The sequence below is a fragment of the Mirounga angustirostris genome, unplaced genomic scaffold (genome assembly GCF_029215605.1).
Source record: "Mirounga angustirostris isolate CCGP_5_RB_7025 unplaced genomic scaffold, mMirAng1.0.hap1 SCAF_9, whole genome shotgun sequence".
Classification (NCBI taxonomy): Eukaryota; Metazoa; Chordata; class Mammalia; order Carnivora; family Phocidae; genus Mirounga; species Mirounga angustirostris.
In genome coordinates this window covers 80,244,394-80,266,320 of record NW_026991717.1, presented here as the reverse complement: position 1 = coordinate 80,266,320, position 21,927 = coordinate 80,244,394, and the positions used below count along the sequence as shown (strand labels likewise).

Here is a 21,927-nt window from a genome sequence, read left to right as displayed (position 1 = left end):
ATTCTTAGTTTCAGCTTGGGTCATGATCTCATGGATCATGAGATTGAGCCCGACCTCAGCAGGGAGTTTGCTTGAGATTCTCCCTCTCCCTTTGCCCCTCCCCCTGCTCCTGGATGGGAGCTCGAGTGCGCTCTCTCTTTCTCTCTCTCTCTCTCTCTCTCTCTCTCTCTCCCTCTTTCTTAATTTCAAATAAATAAATCTTGGGGCACCTGGGTGGCTCAGTTGGTTAAGTGTCTGCCTTCAGCTCAGATCATGATCCCGGGGTCCTGGGATCGAGCCCCACATCAGGCTCCCTGCTCAGTGGGGAGTCTGTGTCTCCCTCTCCCTCCGCCTGCCGCTCCCCCTGCTTGTGTTCTCTCTCTCTCTGTCAAATAAATAAATAAAATCTTAAAAATAAATAAATACATATTTAAGGGAAAAAAAGAGAAGAATTAATAGGGTGGGAGTGAACCAGTTTGTAACTGTACCATTTTATAGAGCATACAATTTAAAATTAATTTGGCTTAATATAGCATTGACTACAGTGATAAAACAGGGGTGGCCTTGTGGGGAAAAGATTTAAATTAAGCATATTCTTAAATGGCTCCACTCTTTTTGACAGGTCTAAGACAAAAAAGTGAAAAAGAAAAGAATATACTTCTTAGAGAAGGTTTTTTTTTAGGAAAATTATTTTTTGTTCTAAAATTTAACTTAAAAGAATGCTCAGTTTTTTTTAACCTCACCTGGACTAAAATAGTATATAGAATGAATATATATTTAAGGGAGAGGTTTTATTTGTTTTAATAAAAATGTTGAGACCTGGTAAAAACAAAACATAGTGTGTTTAGATTCTAACTGAATAAAAATAGTAGGCAGTACTTTGGAGATTTTTAAAGGAAATGGTCTGGCAGGATCCCAGATACAGAAAGTGGGTCATAAACAGCTCTCAGCAGTCTCCATTGGGTGTCATTAGAGGACCAGAGAAGAGAAACTACATAAATAGGAAAGTTAAGTTTCTAATATCCTGTTATCCAAAATATGATACTTGTTTAAGTTGGCAGACCCTTTTTCTTTTGGGTCTTTACATTCCTAGAGGGAAAAAAAATGTTTTTAACCAAAGTATCTATATTTAACAACAGCATCTGAATATTTCAAAGCATTTGGTTGTCATTGTGCTTAGCTTTGTGTTTAAACGGCTTAAAAGAAAGTCTTTAATAACATGAAATTGCCCTAAGATTAGAAATAGGTTTTTCATATTTTATTTATGCACTTAGAAATGAAATTGTCTTTAAATCATTTGGTTTTCTCTGTTTTGACTATAGGATTCTAAAAGTAAGAGAACTTCGCATTAGTAATTTTAAAGTACTAAAATGTTTAAAGTTCTAGAATGCCAAGATAATTTTATTTATTTATTTTTAATTTTTTATTGTTATGTTAATCACCATACATAACATCATTAGTTTTTGATGTAGTGTTCCATGATTCATTGTTTGTGTATAAGCCAAAATAATTTTATACAGAGAAGAGCTATGATTGATCTTGTGCATGTGTTGTTTGTGCTTACTTTGAAGTATTTTGCACCTAAATGCAAAGAATGAATTACTTAATTTATCTGAAGATTGTTCTGCCCTTGACAATACATTGCGGTCACTTGGACAACTTTTTAAAATGTAGATTCTGATTTAATAGTATGGTATGCATGTATGTTGGGTATTGAAATTTTCAAAAACTCCTTAGGTAATTCTGACATGCAGCCAAGGTTGAGAACCACTGCTATAAATGCTGTAAAATAATTGTGGGTTGATGGAGAGAGAGGAAAAGCATAGTGCTGTCAGGACATGTAAAACAATTCACAGAAGCAGGGCGCTTGGTCGCTCAGATGGTTAAGCGTCTGCCTTCAGCTCAGGTCATGATCCCAGGGTCCTGGGATCGAGCCCCGCATTGGGCTCCCTGCTTGGTGGGGAGCCTGCTTCTCCCTCACCCTCTACTGTTCCCCCAGCTTGTGCTCTCTTGCTCTCTCTGTCAAATAAATAAATAAAATCTTAAAAAAAAAAAAAATTCACAGAAGCTACATAAATAGCTAATGGACACATTCAATCCCAGACCAAAACTAATATCCATCATAGTTAGAATTGTGAAATTTAAAAAATTGCTCTGTCAGTAGAATGATTGAACCAATTGTAAAACATGTGCACAGTAAAATTTGGCTTCATGAAAGTTACCAAAGAATAAGAATGATTTGAAAGGTGCTTAGGAGGTAATGTTAAATGAGAAACAGAAGAGTTAAAATTATGTTAATATATAGTGTGATCCTAAGTACATTTTAAAATACAGCTGGGAGTTCAAAGAGCTGTGCTGATTCTCATTAACTATAGATGACATAAGTTGGTGCTACCTTTAAGATGAAGCTATGTATTTGAATCATTTAAGTCCTCTATTATTAAGAACAAGAAAGTTGATGCATGTAACTTTTAGGATATCCTTTGTTTCGGGGTGCCCAGCTGGCTACGTCAGGATATGTGACTCTTGACCTCAGGGTTGTGGGTTTGAGCCCCACATTGGGCATAGAGTTTACTTAAAAAAAGAAAAGAAGAAAAATAGTTATTGTTTAGAATATAGTTATTTTAAACAATAGTTTAGAATAGTTATAGTTAATGTTTAGAAAATAGTTATTGAGATAGAATTTTTCCAGGTAAATATTTATTAAGCGATACTTTCATGGGGTTTTTCTCACATAATAATGTTTCTCACCCACTGTCAGAATGACACAAAATCCAAATGTTTTTGTATTTTTTACGATATATTTTCTTTTCCTAAAATGTTTTAGTATGTTCAGCAAGAGTTTATCTCATTTTAGCAGTTCCCACAAAATAATGCAACAAAACAGATTAGCAGTATATACTTAGTAATGCCCTTTGGCTTACTTTATCTTTATTAGCAAATTCACTGTCTTACTATTTGCTTTTAAATCTTGTTGTTTCTGATTTTAGGCTTTTTATACTGGAACAGCTTTTGGACACTATAAAGCACTCAAAAGGAGCTCGTCAACAAATAGTTCAGTTACATGTTGTTTCTTCACTCTCTAGTTTCTTGAAGGTAATTCTGTTTTTTTAAAATTGGGGTGTTTGATTAATTTTTTTTCTAATTTATGTCCAACTATGTAGGTTGGAGGAAGGTGTTTTTAAAGAACTGCTGCTTTTTTTTCCCTTCCCTTTTTTCTTAATCTAATGAAAATGTTTCAGGATTTGTAATTCCCCTTTTACTTTATCTCTATGTAAAACTTGTTAGTCAGAAATTAAACCTGAAGTCTTGGCTTAGGAACATGGTATAACCTACTCAGCCTAATATCCTATACCAGAGATTGGCAGACTATGGCCTATGGGCCAAATCTAGCTTATTGTTGCATTTATGACTTATTGTTTCTAACTAAAATATAATACACTTCATTGGTTATTTTATAGAAATTCCTATTAATGTTCTGAACACATATATACTATAGTGATAATCAATTACCATATTGTTTGCCTGGAGGTTTAAACTTCTAAAGAACTTTCTGTGAAAAATCAAATTATTTTTGGGTGTTCAGTGTTTGTGTGTGTGTTTAAGTAGTAATCCAAGTATGAGCATATTTGCTTAACCAGAATATTCATTCCAAACTGGATTCAAAAATTTACTACAGGGGCACCTGGGTGGCTCAGTCTGTTAAGCATCTGACTCTTGATTTCAGCTCAGGTCATGATCTCAGAGTTGTGAGATTGAGCCCTGAGTCAGGCTACACGTTCAGCAGGGAGTCTCCTTGAGGTTCTCTCTCCCTCTACCTTTGCCACTCACTCCACTTGCATTTGCTCTCACGCTCTCTTTCTCTAAAATAAATAAATTTTTTTAAAAAAGGAAATTTACTACAATTGTAAGTTTGGATTATTCTTTACATATTTCAGTACTTAGCTGTCTCCAAGGGAAATTTGGGTCCAGAAGAAATGAGAAGACCTGCCCTAGCATTGGTGATGGGAGCCCTAGAAAGTCCCAACCCCCTCTTGAGATGTGCAGCTGCAGAGGCATGGGCTAGATTAGCCCAAGTGGTTGATGATGGAGCTTTTACTGCTGCATTAGCTCAAGTCAGCTTTGACAAGTAAGTGAATTTCTTATTTAATACTCATACACTATATGTCAAAACTGGGTATAGTTTGTTGATTTTTTTGGAACTAGTGAAACTTCATCCTGGGAATTAACTCAGAAAAAATTGATAAACACAGATACTTTCACATGAAGGGTTTGCTCATCTTAGAACATAAAACTATTACTACTTTGGCTTTAGTTTTTATATAATAAGAGAAAGATTACCAATATATGAGTGGTATAATTGGCTATCAGTGGAATGGACTCTGGGAGACACAGAGTTTTATCATTTAAAATATAGATAATCGGTAGTAATAACAATGTACTGGAAAGAGGAAAGGCTGTACGCTGTCATGATCAGGAAACTTAAACTATGTTTTCATTTTTGCCAGCTCTGAGATCATGAGCAAAGAGTAAACTTCTCAGCTAGTTTTCCTGTTTTTCGTAACATTTTTAAATTTTAATTAAATTAATTAACATATAATGTATTCTTGATTTCAGAGGTACAGGTCTGTGATTCATTAGTCTTATATAATACCCAGTGCTCATTACATCACATGCCCTCCTTAATGTCCATCACCCGATTACCCTGTCCCTCCACCTCCTTCCCCTCCAGCAACCCTCAGTTTGTTTCCTGTGATTAAGAGTGTCTTATGGTTTGTCTTCCTCTCTGGTTTCGTCTTGTTTTATTTTTCCTCTCTTCCCCTATGATCCTCTGTTTTGTTTCTTAAATTCCACATATCAGTGAGATCATATGATAATTGTCTTTCTCTGATTGACTTAATTTCACTTAGCATAATACCTTCTGGTTCCATCCACATCATTCTAGTGGCAAGATTTCTGCATATATATACCACATCTTCTTAATCCATTCATCTGTCGATGGACATTTGGGCTCCTTCCATAGTTTGGCTATTGTGGACATTGCTGCTATAAACATTGGGGTGCAGGTGCCCCTTCAGATCACTACATTTGTATCTTTGGGGAAATACCCTCTATTTCAAATAGAAGGTTGTTAATACTACCTTGCCTGCTTAACAGTGTTAAGGTAAATGAGATAATAAATATGAAAGTAATATGAAAGAATAAAACAACCACAAATAAAAGTTCATGGTTATATTAGTAATATATGTATATAAAGTTATATTTGTAGTAGTAGTAGTAGTAATGCAAATAGCATTTTGACCTTCTAGTTTACTGAATATGTGTGACTGATTTGGTTAAGAGCTTGAAGTCTGGTGGTGCCTGGCTGGCTCAGTTGGTAGAGCATGCGACTCTTGATCTCGGGGTTGTGAGTTCAAGCCCAACGTTGGGTGTAGAGATTTTAAATAAATAAACTTTAAAAGAGAGAGAGAGAGCTGGAAGTTTGGAGTCAGATTACTAAACTTGGTTCAAATCCCATTCTTCCACTTAATAGTTGGTTACTGTGTAAGAGTTACTTTGGCTATTTTGTTCTCATCTGTAAAAAGGAACTGATAATAGTATGAATCTCAAGGTTGTTGGGAGGATTAAAGGAGTAAATGTAAAACACTTAAATTAGCACAGAATGCATAAGAAAACTAATAAATGGGTTTTTTTTCTTGCTATATTTAATGTTAAAATCAAAGTTCTTGAGTTGAAACTCTCTTTGTATGGAATTAAAGTATCTCAGCAATGTGAGTTTTTAAAATGTAATTTAATGATGCTCTCAACAATGTAGATATGGAAGGAGCATACCTCAGCATTAAAAAGACCATATATGACAAGCCCACACCTATCACACTCAAAAGCTAAAAGCTTTTCCTCTAAGATTGGGAACAAAAAAAGGATGCCCATTCTCTTCACTTTTATTCACCTTGGTTTTGGAAGTCTTAGCCATGCAATTAGACAAGAAAAAGAAATAAAAGGCATCCAGATTAGAAAGGAAGAGGCAAAACTCTCCCTGTTTGTAGATGACATAATACAAAATTAGAAAATCCTAAAGACTCCACCAAAAAACTGTTAGAATTAAATGAATTCAGTAAAGTCACAGGATATGAAATTAACATACAGAAATCAGTTTTTATACATATAACAAGCTGTCAGAGAAATTAAGGAAACAATCCCAATCACTATTGTCAGTAAGAATAAAATACGTAAGAATCAGTTTAACCAAGGAAGTGAACAACCTGCACACTGAGAACATTAAGACATTGTTGAAGGAAATTGCAGATGACACAAATAAATGGAAAGATATACCATGCTCCACAAGGATGGCATGCAAATTCATGAAGCGTTCCATATTTTAATACACACACACACATACACACACCATGCTCATGGATTGTAAGATTTAATATTGCTAAAATATCCATACTACTGAAAGCAATATACAGATTCAGTGTAATCCCCATCAAAATACCAATGACATTTTTCACAGTGCTAGAACAAAAAAAATCCTGAAATTTGTATGGAACCATAAAAGACCCAAATAGCCAAAGCAGTCTTGAGAAAGAAGAACAAAGTTGGAGGTATGCTGATTTCAAACTATATTACAAAGCGATAGTAATTAAAACAGTATGTTACTGGCATAAAAACAAACAGAACAATGTGTTAGAATAGAGAGCCCAGAAATAAACCCACATATCTAGTCAATTAATTTGACAAAGGAGTCAAGAATGTATAATGGGGGGAAAATGGGCTACTGGCTGGCTCAGTCAGAAGAGCTTGCAACTCTTGATCTTGGGACCATAAGTTTAAGCCCCACCTTGGTCATAGAGCTTACTTTAAAAACAAAACAATGGGGGAAAACAATCTGTTTAATAAATGATGTTGGGAAAACAAGACAGCTACACGCAAAAGATTAAAACTGGACCACTATCTTACATTGTATACAAAAAGAAATTCAGAGTGGATAAAAGACTTGAAGACCAGAAACCATAAAACTCCTAGAAGAAACATATGCATAAACTCTTTGACATTAATCTTAGCAGTATTTAGGGGAAAGGTCACGCTCCTCAGGCAATGGCAACAAAAGCTAAAACAAACAAGTGGAATTACCTTACACTAAAAAGCTTTTGTACAATGAAGGAAACCATTAACAAAATAAAAAGGCAACCTATGAATGGTGGAAGATATTTGCAAACCATATATTCGATAAGGGGTTAATATCCAAAATATATGGAGAACTTATACAACTTAATGTCAAAAACCTGATTTTAAAAAAATGGGCAGAGGACCAAATAGACATTTTTCCAAAGAAGACCTAGAGATGGCCAACAAGCACGTGAAGACCTTCTTTCTCCACATCATTAATCATCATGGAAATGCAAATCAAAACCATAATGAGACATCACCTCGCACTTGCCTAATTGGCTAATATCCAAAAGACACTAACAAGTGTTGAGTAGGATGTGGAGAAAAGGGAACCTTCATACACTGTTGATGAGAATATAAATTGGTGCAGCCACTATGGAAAGTAGTATGGCAGTTCCTCAAAAAATTAAAAATACAATCCAGCGGGGCGCCTGGGTGGCTCAGTTGGTTGGGCGACTGCCTTCGGCTCAGGTCATGATCCTGGAGTCCCTGGATCGAGTCCCGCATCGGGCTCCCTGCTCGGCAGAGGGTCTGCTTCTCCCTCTGACCCTCCCCCCCTCATGTGCTCTCTCTCATTCTCTCTCTCTCAAATAAATAAAAATAAATAAATAAATAAAATCTTTAAAAAAAAAAAATACAATCCAGCAATTCCACTGCTGGGTATTCATTCAAAGGAAATGAAAACATTGATTAAAAGAGATATCTGCACCCCTGTGTTCATTGCAGCATTATTTACAATACCCAAAATCTGGAAGCAACCTGTGTCTATTAATAAATGAATGGATAAAGAATATGTTGTGTGTAATATTACTTAGCCATAAAAAAGAAGGAAATCTTGCCATTTGCGACAACATGGGTGGACCTAGAGGGTATTATGCTCAGTGAAATAAGACAGAAAGACAAATACCATATGATTTCACTTATATGTGAAAAGAAAAGAATGAACAAACTCATAGATACACAAGAAATAAACTGTTGGTTACCATAGAAGAGAGGAGGGTGCAAAACAGGTAAAGGGAATTAAGAGGTCCAGACTTCCAGTAATAAAATAAATAAGTCATGGGATGCAATGTATAACATATAGACTATGGTCAGTAATATTGCAGAAATTTTGTATGGTAACAGATGGTAACTAGACTTACTGTGAGGATCATAATGTATAAAAATATCAAATCGCTATGATACATGCCTGAAACTAATAGGATATTGTGTACTTCAACTTGTAAAAAGTAACTTAACAAAGTAATAATGCTTGTCTTACAAATTTAGTATATTTCTGAAAAACATTGAAATTATTCATACTTAATCATTAATAATGTGAAGACATTTTTATTTAAAATGTTTTTCTTTTCAAGATACCTTTCAGGTCATTTCAGAATTTTTTTTTATCAGTTAACAGTAAATATATTTTTGAATTTTGCAGCTATTCATACAAAACGTTTTGCCTAAGTGACAGTGTACATGCATTAGTTTTGTTCAGTGATTATTTTTTATTTCCGTAATTATAGATTGAAATCAGCAAGGGATGTGGTTACCAGAGCAGGATACTCATTGGCTTTGGGATCCCTACATAGATATTTAGGAGGAATAAGTTCTTCTCAACATTTGAATTCTTGTGTTGGAATCCTTTATACTTTGTCTCAGGACACTACTTCCCCTGATGTGCAGGTAAATACCCCATATGATATCTTCTTGAAATTCATGATTTGTATATAATGCAGATTGTTTTTATAAACCATTGTTAATTTATAAATAATCCCTCCCCCAATAAATATCCAAACCATTGTTAACCTTGACTGGTTTTTGAAATTCAAATCTCACTATCTTTACTTCACACTCAGAGTTTCTAAAATCAAATTCAGTATCTTTTTCTGAAAATGGATCTTCCTCCCATCTTAATAATAACATTTACTATTTTGGAGAGCTTAATAGGTACCAAGGATTGTTTTATATTCTTCTAAAACATTAACATATTTAAGCCTCACAGCAATCTACGGTGTATATTCCCCTTATACAAAAAGATAACTGGAGGGTGCCTGGGTGGCTCAGTTGGTTGGGCGACTGCCTTCGGCTCAGGTCATGATCCTGGAGTCCCGGGATCGAGTCCCGCGTCGGGCTCCCTGCTCAGCGGGGAGTCTGCTTCTCCCTCTGACCCTCTTCCCTCTCGTGCTGTCTCTCATTCTCTCTCTCTCAAATAAATAAATAAAATCTTTAAAATAAAATAATAAAATCCAGGGCGCCTGGGTGGCTCAGTTGGTTAAGCGACTGCCTTCGGCTCAGGTCATGATCCTGGAGTCCCGGGATCGAGTCCTGCATCGGGCTCCCTGCTCAGCAGGGAGTCTGCTTCTCCCTCTGACCCTCCCCCCCTCATGTTCTCTCTATCTCATTCTCTCTCTCAAATAAATAAATAAAATATTTTAAAAAGATAACTGGAACTTACAGAAGCTAAGTAACTTGCTCACGGCTGAAAGCTAATAAATCATGGAATCAGTTCAAGAACACAAATCATGAACTCTAAATCTATGTTCTTAACCAGTTTACCATTATTATTGTACATATCTTAACCCATTTCAGTTAATATCCTCATTCTCTTGATATCTTAATCAAATCTTGAATGATTATTCTTCTTCCTGCCCTTTTTCTCCCCTTATCTTATCTCTGCCTCCCTTGTGTGTTCCTAATTACTATAGCAGTATTTTTAGGTTCTTTTCAACTCCCCCTAGATGTGAAGACACATTTGTTTTCCTGAAAGACTTTCATCTTGCCACTTCCTATCAAAAACCTGGGGAAACTGCTTATTGCTTCCTAAATCACCTCATTCAAGTCCTATCAGCTGACCCAGGAACCTGTCTATTATTACCCGAAAGTACTGGCTTCTCTTACAGATGACCTGCCTATTTTCATCCCACATGTGCCTTTCTCATATCTGCACTTATATTTTTCCTATTGTTCTTTTCCCTTACTATTCCTATCTGATAATCCAAATTTTCTAGTGTTCTGAGATCCAGTTTAACCACCTTCTCGTCAAATTTCAACATCCCTAATCCACAGTTACTTTCTTTGAATTACCATATTACAAATAGTCTCCTCCTCATCATCATCCAGTAGTTGACTGAGTTAATTTATAAGGTGTCCATTCTTTCATCCTCCTTTATTATAGCAATTTTTGTTTTTATTTGTTGTATTTCTCTTCTTCCCCTTTAAGAAGTCTGTTGTGAATGCACATACTTTTATATTAAATACCTTTTTTGTTGATTAAATGCTTTTAGTGACTTCCAGTGTCATCAAATCTGACTCTTTTCGATTACTGCTATCTCTTCACAGTTTATTTTTGTAGCATTTAAAGTACTATAAGCTTTCTGGTAAGAGGGGTAAAACTTCTCATTTTCCTAAAGGGAGAACTTTTTATGTACTTAAAACATACATAGAAGTAGAATATACTATAAGGACCCTATTATACCCATCATCTGACTGCATTGGTTATCAGTCTTGTTTCATTCATTCATTTGTTCATTCATTTATTCGTTCATTGGTGGCTTAAACAACAGAAATTTATTTTCTCGTGGTTCTGGAGGCTGGAAGTCCAAGATCAAAGTGTCAGCCAGTTTGGTTTCTTCTGAGCCCTCTTTGCTTGGCTTGCAGGTGGTCACCTCATTGTGTCTTCACATGGTCTTTCCTCTGTGCTTATGCATCTCTAGTGTCATTCTGTCCAGATTTTCTCTTCTTAGGACACCAGTCACATTAGGTTAGGGCCCACCCTAAAAGCCTCATTTTAACTCCTTTAAAGGCCCTGTCTCCAAAGACAGCCCCATCCTGAGGTACTGGGAGAGGCTTGTTCATTTAAACCAGAGTTGACAAATGTATTTTATTAAGAGCTACATAGTAAATTGTGTACACTTTACAGGTCAGTCGTGCAGTCTCTGTCAGCTGCACAGTTCTGCCATTGTAGCAGTAGAGCAGCCATAAATACATAAATGAGCAGGACTGCGTTTCAGTAAAGCTTTATTTGTAAAAATATGTGGCAGGTCAGATTTCGCTCAAAGGCATTTCAGTTTGTTTTATAAAGAAATATTTATATAATATATACTTATTTTATACATATACTTATTTTTATATGTTTATGAAAGTACACTTGTCTTAAGTGTGCATCTCTGTGAATAAAGTATACAAACTAAATACACCATGTAACCAGCACCTAGATCAAGAAATAGAACATTATCAATACCCCAAACACTCTCATGTTCTCTTCTAGTTACTACCTGTCCCACCAAGGATAACCACTATCCTAATTTGCAACATCATATATTAGTTTTGCCTGCTTTTATACTTTATGTCAATGGAATCATATGGTATGTACTCTTTTATGTCTGGCTTTCTTCAACGTTATGTTCAAGAGATTTGTCCATATTACCGCATGTACTTGTAGATTTTGTTGAATCTTTTATTTACTTATTTTGAATCTTTTAAAAACTGGAATTTTTGTTCACATAGGTTAAATAGTAAACAATTTTCAACGAACTAGATTCATTTCAGGCTGTTAGCTAAAGAACCAAACACAGACTTGGAATTCTTAGTGCTGAGATATCAGTTTATCATTCTAAATTAGATGATTAGATCTTTTCTTAAACTTCTTATGTTCTCTATTTCTCTTTCCAGGTTAGTGATAGCGCACAAATTACTTTACTTTGTTGTTACTTTATCACTTGCTTCAACAAAGAACAATTCATTGTGTTTTATGTTTCTTAACGCTGCTGTAGCACTTTAAATTGTTTTTCTCTGTCTTCACAGACCTGGGCACTACATTCGCTATCATTGATAATTGATTCTGCCGGCCCACTCTATCATATGCAGGTGGAACCCACCCTTTCTCTTATTATAATGTTATTGTTAAATGTGCCTCCTACTCATGCTGAAGTTCACCAAAGTCTTGGTCGCTGTTTGAATGCCCTTATTACTACATTGGGTCCAGAGCTACAGGGTATGCATAACTCATTTTGTGATGTTTTACATTAAAAATGTACATAGAAAATGAATTCATTTCTTATTACTGACTCAAATACTTGTCAGTGAAATGAAGTTTAGTACAATATTCTATGCAAATCGATGGGCAGAATGTTGAGAGTCATCTTGGGAAGAAGACTTTGACTTCTGAATGTTGACATAATAGAACATAACATAGAAACGAGGAAACTTGATGTAAGCTCCACCACTACTTAATTCGGTGACCTTTGGAAAATCTTTGGTCTTTGGTTTCCTTCTCTGTCAAAAGAAGGAAAAGTTGAAAAGCCTTTGTGATTGATACATAGTAGGTAATCATATATTTTGTGAAATGCCATTCAGTGTGATTTCTCTTACCTTGAAAAGACAAGGAGTACCATATTTAGAAAGATTAGATATATTTTTTTAAATGCTTCCCTTAACAATTAAGGTGATAGACACCAAGTGGAATAGTTTAAAGAACTCATCTCTTCTAAGAAGTAAGTGACTAAGTCCCAAAGCTCAGATAATCTGATCCGTTCAAATGTAAAGTCTGTGATTTTAATATTTGAAAGCAACTCAACTAATATAAACAGGGCTAAGTTCATTAGCCATTTCTAGTTCTACTTTTCATGAAAATTTGATATAACCTAGTCTTAGGTTCTTGTTTGCCTAATGATTTATGTTGACATAAATTTTTCAGAGTAAGAATAACTAACATAACCTAAAAATCTGTCACCTGGATTATCCCTGCTTTTGTAGAAGAAATTTATTTCACAGATCCTTGAGTTTAAAATTGGTATAAAAAAAAATTTAAACCTAGTAATATATGCTTAAAGAGGAATGATTTCATAGACCAATTATTCAAAGCTCTCTCCTTTCCTTTTAGGTAATAGTACTTCCATTTCCACCTTAAGAACTTCCTGTCTTTTGGGTTGTGCAGTGATGCAAGATAATCCAGACTGCCTTGTTCAAGCTCAGGCCATTTCTTGCCTTCAGCAGCTTCATATGTTTGCTCCAAGACATGTCAACCTGTCTAACTTGGTCAGCTGCCTCTGTGTGAGTATAAAATTATTAGTGAGTCCTTAGGTTTTTTTCATTGGAAACTTAGGTTTATTTATTCTCTAGTCTGTGTACAATAGCTATTTTCTCTCAGTTCTGGTCTTTTTTTTAGGGGGTAGGGCCAACTCTTATATAATCACATCTTAAACCTCTCATATATTGATTGATTTTTCTTCTCTTAGTGTTGAACTTAACATTTGGAATATTTATTCATTAGTCAATAAACATATAGAGGGTGCTTAAATGTCCCGGATACTGTATAAATGCCATAAGACATGGAAAAGTTTATGTGATGTCTTTGTTTTTTCCTTCCTTTTTTCCGCATAATTACATATAAAGTTCTCTCCACCCCAGATGGGCAAATAACATTTTTCCTTAATATTCTAGTGGCATATCCATCAATATCTGGGTTTTAATAATATGTTTAATAAATATGGCAAGATGAATGCTGAAAGTTCTCGTGAAGTGGTTCATAATCGTCAGTGGTTTTAAGATTTACCTTGAGTATCATCAGTTTCTATCTGGACTTGCCTCAAAAATTGAGTTACATTTGGAATTAAAACAACCACCATTGCTTTTAAACATTTCTGCCCCTAGAATGTCCACAACACACTCCCATTAGTAACATGACAGTTGAGAATCATTACTTTAGACAGACCTTTCATTTCCAAGCTTGAGGCAGAATATGCAGCATTTCAGACCTTGAAAGAAGCTCAAATGTTATTAAAACCAACCTTCCCAATAAAAAAGATAAATCAAGGACCAAAAAGTCAAATAATTTGCTCAAGGTAACGTACCTAGGTATAGTGGTAGCTCTAAGTCTAGAATCCAGTTTCTCAACTTGTAGTTCAGTCCCCATTTCTTTATTTCTTACTGACTTTATACTTTTGGTTAGCACTTTTTTTTTTAAAGATTTTATTCATTTATTTATTTAAATTTTGTTTATTTGAGAGAGAAAGAGAGAGCATGATAAGGGGGCAGGTCAGAGGGAGAAGCAGACTCCCTGCTGAGCAGGGAGCCCGATGCGGGACTTGATCCGCAGACTCCCAGATCATGACCTGAGCCGAAGGCAGTCACTTAACCAACTGAGCCACCCAGGCACCCACTTAATGGTTAGCTCTTAATCTCAGTTCTAGCACCTCCTAGTTCTGTGGCCTTAGGGAAGTCCCACAACCTCTTCCAGCCTTAGCTACCTTGTCTGTAGAACACAAGGATTACACAAGATGCCACCTGTAAAGGCACATGTCCCAGGCACTTAATAACCAACCACTTAATACATAGTTTTTATTTTCTTAACATATAACTTATACATTATATTAATCTTCATAGTGATTTTCACAAAGTTACATAAGACTTAAAAAAAGAGGATGTGACTGACTTTTCTCATAGAAACTTGGTTCCTGTCTGGGTTAAACATGTTTTGGAGAAAATAACACTAACTGGAAGAAGGATTTTACCTTTACCATTCAATGACTTTTCCCTAGGAATATTATTCTTTCTGTTCCAGGAGCCATCACCAAAACCAGTTACTGAAAAATAGCCACTCCTTTGCAAGTTGATCAGACTTTCACTCCATTATACTGCCTTTTTTTTTTCCTTGAGTTATAGTAGAAATTTTCCATTGGTAGGCTTTTGAAATTTGTCTAACTGATGCATTAATTCATTTACTAAGTTTATTGAGAAATAAAGAACAAAACTTACTACTAATTCTTGATGAATTAGATATGATCAAATTCATTACTCTTTTTCCCCCCCCCCGGGACTGAGAAAGATTATATATAAAGAAGAATAGAGACACTATCAGATTTTTGTTTTAGGAACATTCAGAGCAATTGAGAAAATCAAAATTAACAATCAACAAATTTATGTTACTCTTATTTAAGCTGTAAAATGATTTTCTTACAGAAATCATTTAAAAATTGCTATCAGAGGGCGCCTGGGTGGCTCAGTTGGTTGAGCGACTGCCTTCAGCTCAGGTCATGATCCTGGAGTCCCGGGATCGAGTCCCACATCGGGCTCCCTGCTCAGCAGGGGGTCTGCTTCTCCCTCTGACCCTCTTCCCTCTCATGCTCTCTGTCTCTCATTCTCTCTCTCTCAAATAAATAAATAAAATCTTTAAAAAACAAACAAAAAAAAAAAAACAAAAAATAAAAAATAAAAAAACTAAAAATTGCTATCAGAGGCGCCTGGGTGGCTCAGTTGGTTAAGCGACTGCCTTCTGCTCAGGTCATGATCTGGGAGTCTGCGGATCGAGTCCCGCATCAGGCTCCCTGCTCAGCAGGGAGTCTGCTTCTCCCTCTGACCCTCCCCCCTCTCATGTACTCTCTCTCATTCTCGCTCTCTCAAATAAATAAATAAATCTTTAAAAAAATAAAAAATAAAAAAATAAAAATTGCTATCACTATACTTTGTTAATTTTATGTCTTAATTTTTTTAGTAAGCTTCTATTCTGAATTTATTAGATTGAATTTATTATATATGTATATATTTTAAGATTTTATTTATTTATTTGACAGAGACACAGTGAGAGAGGGAACACAAGCAAGGGGAGTGGGAGAGGGAGAAGCAGCCTCCCCGCTGAGCAGGGAGCCCTGTGTGGGGCTCGATCCCAGGACCCTGAGATCACGACCCAAGCCGAAGGCAGACGCATAATGACTGAGCCACCCAGGCACCCCGAATTTATTATATTTTAGAGTATTCCCTGTAGTAAGCAAATTGCTTTTGCTTTCCTATTTAACAACTTTATGATCATATTTTCTTTTGTACAGAGAATTTAATTATTTAGCATGAAATGTTTTCATATTAATCGAAACTCCCTGAATATTCAGAATACATTTCATCATTAGGAAAGAATCTTACTGGAAAGAGTTTTCTTCTAACTGCATGCTGTTTAACTTCCATTCTGAACTTGGTCTTAGCTACACTAGGAATTTTGAGTACTCTCAGTGTTAAAAGTTGGCTTCCAAGAATAAAAAATCTATCATTAACTTGTGATGAGGTAAACCATTAACTTTATCCCTTGCTGGACACCTGCTCATGTGAATGCAGTCCAGATCACTCCTTTAACACTCATGTCTACTTGATGTGGCTTTGTTATTGAGGCTTAATGAGAGATTCCAAAGGAAAACCTAATTACACAAATGTACATTTTTAAGTTATTGTATATTTTATATCTTTACATCTTGAGTTGACTATTTCCAAGATCTTAGCTCAACTCATATTTTAAAGTTGGAAAATGAAGTAATCGTGGCATATTTTTAAAGCTGAAGCTAAGCCAATTTGAATGATAGCTCTATCAATATCTATATTTTAATGCTTAGCTGACTGTTGTCAAAGTCATCCTAGTATTTATCTTTTGGTTTTGTCATGACCGGTCTGTCATTTGTTTTTGTGCAGGAGATCTTGTTGGATAATTCTGTGTTGGTAGGTCCCTGACCCTCAATTCCTAACTTATTTTTGAGGTTTGCAGTGCTGTTTCTTTGTGTCGTTTTTATTTTTTTTGGTTGTACATGTTCTTGTTTTCCCCTGCATCTCTTTGTTTAAGCTAACCATTAATGCAGAGTCCAGTATGTGTAGCATGTTACATGGTGTTTATTTAATACCACTGTAAATAAATCCTCCCTAACCTTCTCCAGCTGGTGCACTCACTCCTTGCACTTAATTTTGCATCATTTTGATTTATATATTCATTTCAGAAAGGAATTGTAATTACAGTTTGACTTAGTTTCTGTATTTTGCCTGCTTGGTTTGTTTGCCTTTACTCAACTCTATTCCTCTTCCCAATATAAATGCTGGAGAATGACATGGAGATATTAAGTGTTCCATTTTGCTTGTGTGACCGCCTTCAATCTTTTTTCTACCAAACAAGTAAAGAGTACTTTTAAGCATGCTTTCTGTAAAAGAGTGTTTGACCAGCCTGAATAAATGCTGCACCTGCCTTGTATTATATGCTTGTAAAATTCCAGTGAAAATAACTAGTAGATTCATTAACTTTTCTTTAAAATTGCCTTGTAGAATGCCTTTTTTGTCATTGTTGTAAAATACAGCCATAATTTGGGCATGAGTAAACTTAATCTTTTTACATTTTAACTCCTCTCCCATCCTATGTACTAGTTTCTAACAGTGGTTCTTTAACGTGACTGGGATGACATTAACTTGAGACTTTGTGAATGGCATTCCTCTTTCCACTTTTGAGTTCATGATATGACTTGAGGGTGTAATAGAATATATTTATAAAGCAGTTCCCATTCATATGTTTCACTGATGATACATTCACAAATCTTTTCTGTCTTTTGGCTTCTGATAAAATTTAGGGTTTCACTCTCTTTGCACGTGTTTCTTATATATCAAAAACCAGCTGTCACCATCTACTCTTTTTCTCAGAATTTTTCCTCTGCTCTTTTCAACAAACTCACCTACTTCAGTCCTGTTTTTCTCACATACACGAGATCTAAATAAAGATCACTGTAAGAATTATGCTTTCTCACAGTTTGCTTGGAAAATCAGTAGCATAAGACACCTATTCATTGTCATAAACCACACTAAACTGGTCTTTACTTTCATAGTTAGAAAAAAATAAATTTCAAGAACTCTGTACTTTATTCTACTTATGAATCACTAAGAATTTGTATCCAGAACCTTTGACTTGTTTTAATTATTCATTTAAGGTATATCACAATCATATCATTTAGTTCAGTAGATACAACCTGTTGAGATTTACATTGTTCAAACACTTCTAAGTAAAAAGAATATGTATTGAGTCATTATGACCAAAAATATTCTGTATCTCTAAAATATGTACACGTCTATGTACATATATGCATATCCATATACAAGTAGATATACATATATGTAAAATTTGTTGTCTCTAATGTGTATCTCTAGAGAGTGTTTTTGGTGAATATGTTTTCTGAGTAAAACTCTTCTCTGCTTTTATTTGAAAATGCATTTACTTACTCTGTATGGCATCTGAATAAAATACTATTGATAGAGACTGTTAATAATAGTTAATAATAACTAACATTTATTGAGCACGTATTATTTGCCAGGTACTGTGCTAAGCCCTTCTGCATGTTTCTTTGTGGTAATTTTGCAACAGCCCTGTGACATGGGGTAGTGTTATTTCCATTTTACAAATAAGGAAACTAAGGCACGGTTAAATAATTTGCCCAAGGTCACACAGCTCGTAAGTGGTGGATCTAGGACTCAAACTGAGGCAGTTTGACTCCAGAGCCTCACTTTTAACCAGTATGCTATGCTGCTTGAATGGATTTAATAAAAATTTCTACTTAGAGAATCATAAAACATTATAATGTTGCATGAGCACAAACGTATGAGCTACAAATAAATTCTCAGTTGTATTTCTTTTATCTCAAAACTATATTTACTCATAAATTTTATGTCTTCTAAAACTCAAGAGGCTTCTGCTTGGATTTGTTTATGAATATTTGCATAGTCAAGTACATGTGCTATTCCTTAAGCTATGTCTAAGTTATAATAAAAAATATGTACTGGAATAGTTTGAAGAAGTTTCTGTGTATTTAATAAACCGCATCTAGCACAGTGATGGGCTGGACAGAATCAGGAAGGATCCAGTGAATATCTGTTAGATTTAATGTGAATGCCACCAAGAATTTCAGCTCTTTCATTTCCCAAATGGTATTTTTCAGGTGAATCTTTGTAGTCCCTATTTGTTATTGAGAAGAGCAGTCCTGGCTTGTTTACGTCAGCTTGTACAGAGAGAAGCAGCTGAAGTTTCAGAACATGCTGTTATGCTTGCTAAGGATAGCAGAGAAGAGTTGACTCCAGGTAATTCTTTTTTATCACCATTATCTCCAGGTTAAATGATTATTTTAATCTTACATCTTCCATATAAACATAAGGGTTTTTTTGTTTGTTTTTTTCTTTTTATTAACATATAATGTATTATTTGTTTTAGTGGTACATGTCTGTGATTCATCAGTCTTAAACAATTCACAGCGTTCACCATAGCACATAGCCTCCCCAATGTTTTTAAAATGGTATTTAAAAGTTAATATGTAATGTCTTAAATCTGCTACAAGAGACAGTTGCTAACAATGACTATCATTCCTGGGGTGCCTGGGTGGCTCAGTTGTTAAGCGTCTGCCTTCGGCTCAGGTCATGATCCCAGGGTCCTGGGATCGAGCCCCGCATCGGGCTCCCCGCTCGGCGGGAAGCCTGCTTCTCCCTCTCCCGCTCCCCCTGCTTGTGTTCCCTCTCTCGCTGTGTCTCTCTCTGTCAAATAAATAAATAAAATCTTTAAAAAAAAAAAAAAAAAAATTACGGTCATTCCAACCAGTAATGTTACTGGTTTAGAGCAATGGTTTTCAAACTTAGGCCCCCGAACTAGCAATATCCACCTCACTGAGAACTTGTAAAAAATGCAAATGATTGGGCCCCATCACAAATCTGCGTAATCAGAGATCTGTGAGTGGAGCCCAGCAATCTGTTACCTATGTTTTATAATCCCTGTTAATGAATTTGAGAGCCTCTCAAATTTTAGAGCAAGTTTTTTCACAACAATCAATTGAAGTTGGATTTAGTCTTTAAGTAATTTACCATATGTGCCTTTCTTCCTCCGAAATCTCATTTAATAAAAAACTTACTGTAGATGAGTCTTCTTCAGGTTAGAGGGTTTTTATGCCTCTTCTTTATTTTAGAGCTGAATTAAAGGATTTCTTATTTTAAAATTATGTGTGTAACCCAAGTATGCATACAAATTCAAACAACCTACAAAAATAGTAATGGCAATATCTTATTCTTTTATGTATATAGTTTCCAAAGTGCTGTCATACTTTTAGAAGGTCTCAGGCTTCACAAAGCTTTCCAGTATCTAAAGCACACAACAGTGTGTTTTACTGTCATGCTGTGCTCCTTAAATTAGTATTAAAACTTTAACTCTGGCTTGAGTTAATCAGCATTGCTGAACTAGTATAGTAGTCATCAAAAAGGTTGCAGAACTCATTTGAGCACAACTGGTGGCTTACCTTAACCAGAGAAATTTTCATCTTTTAATCATGTGTGATATTCTGCCCAAGTAACCTTCAGTTTATATTCACCACTGAAATTCTCTGCATCTTTTGCTTGGCTTTGATTGTGTAAACATGCTGGTATATGTTCCTAGAATTCTTGAACTAGCTATGTGAGTAAAATACAGTAAAGAACTTGTTATATAATTCCCTTTGTAAAATTTTATAATTTTTCAAACTAAAGGGTAAGTTGGAAGTAATGTGCAGTGAACACATATATTCACCTACTTAGTATCTTTATGGCACTCATTTTATATATCTTCCTCTCTTTCCATATATACAAGATGCATACCTTTGCCAAACCATCTGAAAGCAGACTGCAGACATCATGACAACTCACCCCTAATACGTAATATTCTCCTGCATGACCACGCATCATTTCCACACTTAATAAAACCAACACTGATTTAGTAGCGATCATAAAATGTGCAGTTCTCACACAAATTTCGCCAGTTATCCAAAAAATATCCTTTATGACTCCTTCTACCCTCCCTTACCACCGCCCAAATATAGGATCCAGCCATGACTCACACATTACAATGGTTGTTTTGTCTCTTTCAACTCCTAATCGGAAACATTCCTGCTGCCTCCTTCTGATCTTTTCTTTTTAATTGAAGTATAGTTGACACACAGTGTTAATTAGTTTCAGGTGTACAGCATCATGATTCAACAAATTTATATGTTATGCTGTGCTCACCACAAGTGTAGCTCTCATCTGTCACCATACCATGCTATTATAATACCACTGACATATTCCCTGTGCTGTACCTTTTATCCCAGTGATGCCTCCTTCTGGTCTTTAAAAGATAATTTCTCTTTCAAAATAGTGTGATAATAGCATAATCTTTAGAACCTAAATGCTTTCAGAAATGCTAAATAAGTTAAATTTTCAAGAGAAAATTTATTTGTTCTTTTGGCATTTCCGTAATTAGAGGAAGTAGATGCTAGACCAAAGCTTATGTTTCTCCTTTGAGGTGCTTTATTACTTTGCAATGAGAATATTTGCATGTAGTATTTCAATAACTTTTGAATTTGTGTGCTTCTCATATGGCAGTTTTGTTTTCTGTATTACTTAGATCATCGATTTTCTTCTTGTCAGATGCTAACATCAGAGAAGTGGGCCTTGAAGGGGCATTATTGACCTTACTAGATAAAGAGACAGATCAGAAGTTATGCCATGATATCAAAGAGACTTTAAATCATATGCTTACATCTATGGCAGTGGATAAGCTCTCCTTCTGGTTAAAGCTTTGTAAAGATGTACTTGCTGCATCAGCGGGTAAGTATCAGTGGTTACCATTTGAAATAAAATTGAAAGTGAAAACGTTACATATAAAATTGCTGGTGACAGTTCATTTTGTCTGAGTATTTGGATTGTAATTGCTTATTGCTTTTTTCAAATGAAGATTTTAGTGTTTACATCTAACACTTAAGCCTGTGGGGTTTTTTTATTCTTCTGATTATCTTTTATGACTTCCCTGTATAAAACAAACTAAAAATTAGTTATTTATACTATAAAAGTGATGTCATGACTTTGAGTAGCCCCATCATTTGTTTTCATACATATAACTTTTTTTTAAGATTTTATTTATTTGACAGAGAGAGAGAGAGCATAAGCAGGGGGAGCCGCAGAGGGAGAGGGAGCCCAATGTGGGGCTCGATCCCAGGACCCTGAGATCATGACCTGAGC

General features: G+C 35.3%; 1 protein-coding gene across 10 annotated transcripts in view; it reads left to right on the top strand.

Moving 5' to 3' along the window:
- HEATR5A (HEAT repeat containing 5A) overlaps positions 1-21,927 on the top strand; it is a 117,819-nt gene that overhangs the window by 55,429 nt on the left and 40,463 nt on the right. For 7 of the 10 annotated variants that reach the window (XR_010405133.1, XM_064570919.1, XM_064570923.1 and 4 more), the window contains 8 exons: positions 2,970-3,075; positions 3,918-4,108; positions 8,658-8,817; positions 11,938-12,127; positions 13,016-13,185; positions 16,585-16,611; positions 18,858-18,996; positions 21,337-21,516. Coding sequence is in view for 9 of the 10 variants with exons in the window: in XM_064570919.1 (XP_064426989.1) it covers positions 2,970-3,075; positions 3,918-4,108; positions 8,658-8,817; positions 11,938-12,127; positions 13,016-13,185; positions 16,585-16,611; positions 18,858-18,996; positions 21,337-21,516 (1,163 nt within the window). In the remaining variant the exon portion in view is untranslated. The remainder of the gene's footprint in view (positions 1-2,969; positions 3,076-3,917; positions 4,109-8,657; positions 8,818-11,937; positions 12,128-13,015; positions 13,186-16,584; positions 16,612-18,857; positions 18,997-21,336; positions 21,517-21,927) is intronic. The other 3 variants (XM_064570924.1, XM_064570920.1, XM_064570922.1) reach the window with 1 other exon arrangement.